At 47.1% G+C, this 6934-nt stretch overlaps 1 protein-coding gene across 1 annotated transcript in view; it reads right to left on the bottom strand.

Moving 5' to 3' along the window:
* LOC107108051 (tyrosine-protein kinase SgK223) overlaps positions 1–6934 on the bottom strand; it is a 95877-nt gene that overhangs the window by 5826 nt on the left and 83117 nt on the right. The window contains exon 6 of the mRNA XM_015408435.1: positions 4790–5532. Coding sequence (XP_015263921.1) covers positions 4790–5532 — 743 coding nt within the window. The remainder of the gene's footprint in view (positions 1–4789; positions 5533–6934) is intronic.

Raw genomic sequence — 6934 nt, 5'->3', positions numbered from 1 at the left:
GGGAAGGATGGGGGATGTTCTGTCCCTTTAATAGAGGCTTAATGGGGTGTTATTTACCAGGTGATATTATTCGCCTCCACACCGTGAAAAACTTCAGCTGCACATTTCCACGCTTTGAGCCTCTAGTAAAAGAACAGGACACTTTTCCTCCAGGTGTGTTGGCAACCCTAGTTGGAGGGTAAGGGCGGTCACCGTCGGATTTCGTGTTGCTCTACTTGCCCTTCTTAAGATCCAGAAACAGGCATTTTTTAAATTCAAAATGTATGTTCCTAGACCTCACTACTTTGCAGGAAAAGTCACCAAAACCCCACTGTGGTAAATACATAAAAAATAGAACTGCACATCACCCTGAAAAGCTCTGAGGAAATGAGACTGCTATCCTACGCACACCCATGTCCCACTGACTCATTTCCCACTTACAATCCCTTCAATTTCTCTCCCCACAACAGACACCCTGTGAGGTAGGTGGGGCTGAGAGAGCTCTGAGAGAACTGTGACTGACCCAAGGTCACCCAGCGGGCTTCATGTGAAGGAGTGGGGAATCAAACCCGGTTCTCTCAGATTAGAGTCTGCGCTCTTAACCACTACACCAAACTGGCTCTGTAGTGTCCAATCTGAGGTCCAATTTCTTCATTTTAAAGCAGCCGTGATCCTGAAATGTTGAGACAATGGGCACGTATGTGTTAAATGTAAAAATAAAAAATAAAAGGTTAAATCTCACAGTTAACTAAGGGTTGCAAAATTCAGCTCTACCAGACGGCTTCATTGAATTGATGAAGAATTCCGTGACCACTGAAAAAGCTCGTTAATTAGCACGAAGGAGATCTTTGTGGGGAGCTCGGCAATTCCCTAGCACTGTATGCCTTTGATTCGGCCTTGGGGCACAATCGACCGGAACTATCTCCTATGAAAGGGAAATAAAACGGGAGCTGCACCAAATCCAACTGGCACATACAAGGGCGGCTATTATTCTTTAAAAATAACAGGCCCTGTTCCTGTGCCCTGACCAGAACCCCGACACACCAAGATTCAACAGCAGTGCTCCCCCCCCCGGGGCCATTTATTTCCAGCCTTGGAAAGAAGGAAAAGCTTAGCCTATGAATATTCTGGAAGCCAGGCTATTGTTCAAGGGACATGACAACGACTGTCCAGGCTCTCTGCCCTGAGACCCCGCAGAGCTGCTGCCAATCTGAGTAGACAACATTGACTTTGACAGACCAAAGGTCTGCTTCAGTATAAGGCAGGTTCGTGATTCTGAAATTTGGGGAATCTCGCAGTGAACTGAACAAGAGCTGCAAAATGGTGCCTTCCCAGTCCCTTGTTGTTTTAGATAATACCATTGGGCACTGGAGTTTTCTGGGGGTACCTATATTCACCTGACATGAGGCAGGGGGTTTGTTGCTATTGTTTATCGTGCCATCTACTGTTTTATTGTTTTTATTGTTTTATGGATTTTGCGTTGTATGCTGCACTGAGTCCGTTTGTGGGACAGGGCGGGGTATAAATTAAATAAATAATAAACAGGGCTCTTTTTCAGGGGGGGGATGCTGGAGCGGAGTTCCAGAACCTCTTTCCCCCCAAATATTTTAAAAATGTTATAAAGTTCATGAGTTTTCAGTATACAGATTGAAAACTTCATTACGCCTGAAGTAATGCTGAGTATACTACCTAAAGACTTTGAAAAAAGCAACAGATATTTAATTATCTACTTTACTACAGCGGCAAGAATGCTATATGTCAAATACTGGAAGGCACAAGATGTACCAAAAAAGCAGGAATATATACAAAAACTGATGGAAACAGTGGAAAGTGATAAATTGACTTTGTTGATAAGAGGATCCACAAACGATACATTCCAGAACACATGGAGGCGCTTCTATAATTGGTATAATAGCGCAAATGATTGTAACCTAAAAATGTAATCCCTAGAGCAAAGTATAGGTTAGAACATTGAGATAGCAGGTACAGATGTTGGCTTTAAGATACAAAAATGTGAGCTCATAGAAAATAATGATACATGATATTGTATTAGATAGAGAATATCTAAGAGGCAATTATTGGAAACGTAAGCATTTGATACCCCCGTTTGTGTTATATGTGTGTACGTTTGGTTTGTTATGAAAAAACAAATGAAATTCTACCCTTTGAGGGCAGATTTTTATTTTTTTTAAAAAGAAACTGGTTGTGTCTGAAGAAGCGAGCCGTGCCTCACGAAAGCTCCTCCCCTGCCACATATTTTGCTAGTCTTTACGGAGAGAGAGAGAGAGAGAGAGAGAGAGAGAACGAACACTTCCTTTCCCTCTTGAGAGTTCTGGCACCTCTTTTTCCAAAAGAAAAAAAAAGCCATAACAACAACAATAAATTTAGCTCTAGCACGAAATCCAGCTCTCTGTGCACACTGCCTGTATCTTTTGATGGGCCCCGATGCAAGAGAAATCCCCACTGAACTGTGTTCTGTGCCTCGAAATGTTCTTTCACCAACATCTCACGGATTACAGGGATCTTGTGAGCCGTCTGCTATTGGCGCGTCATCAGACAGGGAGCGGGAGTCGTGCTGTCGCCCCCAGCCCTGCTCTCTTACACCTGTGCCGCGAGGGTTGTTGTGGCAACCGGGCACAGCTGCGCCCTCTTGGCTGGGTTCCAGCCTCCTTAAGAAAGGGAAGGGAGCCACAGAGCCATGCCGGTGAACAGACGCGGTAAAAACACTGCTCTCCCTCCAGTCCTTGCTAGGCCGCTCTTAGAGTGATTCCTCAAGGCTGACCCTTGGCCTGACTTTGGATTTCAAGTTGCCTCAGCCAGACGGTTCCAGACTCAGCTTCATTCCCGAGATCTGATCTCTTTAGGCAGCTGTCTGTACTGGGTTTTGAGGGGTTTGATCCTGCCGACAGACAGACTTGCTATGTTATGAATATTTTGCCTGAAGTGAAATTGGATGTGAAGTGGGAGTTTCGCCTCAGACAAAATATCGGAGGCATTTCTAAGAAAGCCAAAGGTGATTCCATCTGACTGGCAACATTTCTCAAACAGGTTCTGGCTTCTCCTTGGTTCGCACAGGATTATGCCTTAAGTGAAATTTAAAGTGGTGCAGGGGCCCTTTGAGGATGAACACAATTTAGGTATAGCTGGATTTGAGGCCAGGAGCACCTGGGAGATCCACAAGAGTCTCAGGATATAAAGCTTTCGAGAGCAAAATCTCCCTTCGTCAGACAGGAGTAGGAATAGAGACCTCAGAGCCTTTTTATTCCAGCCAGAAAGTGGGGGGTGTTGTAAAGAATACTTATAAAGGACACAAAGGTACAATGTGTATTGTAATCAGCTTGATCAGAGGAGAGGGGAAACACTTAAGGGCGGAAAATTAGCCTCTATAGTGAGATAAGAATCCTGTGTCCCTATTCAGCCCTGGTGGGGCCATTGTTCTGAACTCATCAATTAACTCAAGTTCAGCAGTCTTGGGTTGTTCGCACAGAACGGCTTACAGTTCACTTCCCAGTTTCATCTTTAAATGACTTGACATCAGACAAATTATGGCTGTCTGCCTTCTGCACCTGTGCAGACCAGAGCATCTCTCTGTGAGGTGTTCACAAGAACTGACTGCTAGGTTCATGGGCAGACACACAAGACACCAAGAGACATTTAAGTAGTAAGTTTCAATTCAAGCAGGCAGCAAGTGCAAGAAAGCATTCTAATTGTTCAAGAAAGCAGTGTAATTGTGCAAACTGGACTCCTCTTAGAACAAAGTTTGAGTCCACTGGCACTTTTAAGACCAACAGAGTTTAATTCGGGGTATAAGCTTTCATGTGCAAGCACACTTCTTCAGATATACACACAAAAACTTATACCCAGAATTAAAAGTTGTTGGTCTTAAAGGTGCCACTGGACTCAAACTTTGTTCTGCTGCTTCAGACCAACATGGCTACCCACCTGAATCTGGACTCATCTTAGTTGGCGTGTACATATCTGAGCAGCTCACATCTCCCTTCCCCTTGACCTTCTTTTGTTTGGTAACTGCCACTTTCTCTTGAAATCTTCTGTTTGAGAACTGCCACAGATTTCAAAGGAAGCCATACGAACAAACAAGGGGGGGGGGGGTCTGTATGTTTTACCAAACACCTCCAGGTTGACCCCAGATTTCCTCTGGTGAAATTCAAGTAAACTTGGAGATTTGCTCTCAGGCAGAACTTCTGAAGGATTCCAAAGAAAGCCAAATGAGACTAGCCACATTTCTATGAAGGATTCCATGTATATCTAGGATGATAATGAATTTGGCCTAAGGTGAAATTCAAAACCAATATGGTAGGTCCTCCACTAGTCAAACATCTGAGGGAAGCCAAAAGAGTTTCGAGAAACCTGAAACTCCTTAGTGGGGAGGGGCTTGCACACCCTACAGAGTATTGGACTGGCCTAGTCCTTGACCACAGGAGATCAGAGCAAAAAGGCACAAAAGGGGTTCCCAACCTTTTTAAGCGGGCAAGAACTTTTGGAATTCTGACACAGGGTGGTGGGTGTGGCCACAAGATGGCTGCCACAGGAGGTGGAGCCAGCCACAAAATGGCTGCCATAGCTTACCTTCAGTCACACAGTGACGATCCTTGTGCTGCGGTGGCCGTTGCTGCCGAAGCAACGTTTTAAAAAAATCTCCACCGCCAATCAAATATTCAATGGCCAGTCAGAAAAAGGCCCCACATGGCCCCCACTCACCACCTCAAAAAACTTGGCAGATGCCAGGAAAATTGTCAGCAGGAGCCCGTGGTGCCCCTGCTTTACAAAACAGTGTCTTGCAACTACATACCTTGACAGCATAGGTGCTGGAGGGGTCCTTGGCACAGGTGGCGCAGTAGTAGATGGCATCCCCCGAATCACAACAGGGCTTGTTGCAGGTCAGTTTGAAGAGAGACCAGTTGTTCTCGTAGAAATGCAGCTCGCTCTTCTGCTCGCGCATAAAACAGTCTTCGCATTTCGCGACGAGGCGGCGCAAGGACTCTGCGTAGAGCCCTCCTAGCTTCGCGTACACCCCTTCCTTGTTATCAATGTTGCTGAGGAGGTTGTGGAGCTGGAGGCTGGAACCTGAGGGAACCTGGGCGGCCATGTTGTGTTGGGAGGAGGAACGAGGAGGCGGCAGATTTCTGTCCCGGGGGCAGCAGACGTTGCCGTTCTTACCAGAAAGTGGAAACGGGGACGGGGATCCTTTGAAGGCTTTTTCCAGCGACTCGGAAGATGAAAACGTTCGGTGGGTAATTCCCAAATTGGAGCCGAACGGAGATTCTTCACGGATACAGACGTTGCTTTCTGACTGACTGAAGTTCAGCTTGGGGCTTCTGGGAATTGCCGCTCTAGCCGGTGAGGTTGGGCCCCAGTAGAAACCATCAGGCGACGAGACAGCTCTGCTGACCGTCTTCTTTTGGGGCAGTGGGGGTGGCTGTAAGGGTATGCAATGCGGCCTGTCTTGGCTAGAACACGCAGGGACATGAGCCGGAGGAAAGAGATGCTTCCCAGTACGAGTCGGCGAATGCAGACTAGCTTTGCACGACGGCCCTGAAACAGAGGCGGAGAGAAAACCGAGTATGTCAGAGATTCCCAAATGTCCTACCAGCACGGATAAATAAAGATGTTTTACAACTCCAGGGCTGATAACTGTGTTGCATCTAGATAGGTAAGCACACAAGCAAAGGATAATGAAATTCTAACTAAGGATTGAGAACCTCACCTTGGAGGATTGATCCAAGCGTTATTTCTGAGGCAAGGGGACTGGGTCGTAGAGATGCCAGGCCTGGGGATTCCCTGGAATTACAGCTCATCTCCAGTCTGCAGTTCCCCTCGAGAAAATGGATGCTTTGGAGGGTGGACTCTATGGCATTGAGGTCCCTGTCCCCCGCAGGCTCCACCCCAAGCTCCGCCCCTCACCAGTGGCCAGGGGGACCTGACAACCCGACCGGGACAGTGTGTGATCTAGCATTCTTTGTACAGAAGGGCCATCAGGGAGAACCAGGAGACCAGAACAGCCCTGGAAAAGGACCCTCTATGGAAGGGGGAGGGAAGGAGCAGGCGCACCGTGGCTCCCCTGCGGCTTGAGCCTGCCCACCTTGTGTGGAGCCGGGGGTTAAGGTTGCCAACTTCCAGGTGGAGCCTAGAGACCTTCCAGAATTACTAATGATTTCCAGACTATCAATCAGTCAATCAATCAATCAATCAATCGACCTTTATTGGCAGAACATAAGACTCCATTTCCATTTGCAAGGAATACTGAACGCTTTCTTGAAGCTTCATACAGAAATCTTGCAACACTTTCAATTATTATGTGATTCTGGGTTGTCAGCAGAAAGTAAATCTTACATTTATCAGGTTTCCCTGAATACTTTCTCAATCATGGCTTGATGAATATACGGCGCAGGTCCAAGTAGAAAGTACATGAAAGAAACACATGTTCAAGAGTTTCTATCTCTCGCTTAGTGCAGGAACACAATCTACGGTCGAATGATTTCCAGACTACAATGATCAGTTCCCCTGGAGAAGGCAGCTGCTTTGGAGAGCACAGCCTATGGCATTGTATCCCACCGAAATCCCTCCCCTCCCCTTCCCAAATCCCACCCATCCCAGGCCCCACCCCCCAGATTTCCAGTAACTTGAGAGCCAGTTTTGTGTAGTGGTTAGGAGCGCCGACTCTAATCTGGGAGAACAGGGTTTGATTCCCTGCTCCTCCACATGCAGCTGCTGGCGTGACCTTGGGTCAGTCACAAGTTCTCTCAGAGCTGTTCTCTCACGCGCAGTTCTCAGAAGAGCTGTCTCTCAGCCCCACCTACCTCACAGGGTGTCTGTTGATGGGGAGGGTGAGGGAAAGGAGACTGTAAACCGCTCTCCTTCGGGTAGTGAAGGGTGGGGTATATATCCCTCCTCCTCCTCCTCTTCTAATTTCACACCCTAGAGCTGGCAACCCTTC

The sequence above is a fragment of the Gekko japonicus genome, unplaced genomic scaffold (genome assembly GCF_001447785.1).
Source record: "Gekko japonicus isolate JY-2015 unplaced genomic scaffold, Gekko_japonicus_V1.1 scaffold853, whole genome shotgun sequence".
NCBI classification, from domain to species: domain Eukaryota; kingdom Metazoa; phylum Chordata; class Lepidosauria; order Squamata; family Gekkonidae; genus Gekko; species Gekko japonicus.
This window is presented reverse-complemented; position numbering and strand designations above follow the sequence as displayed.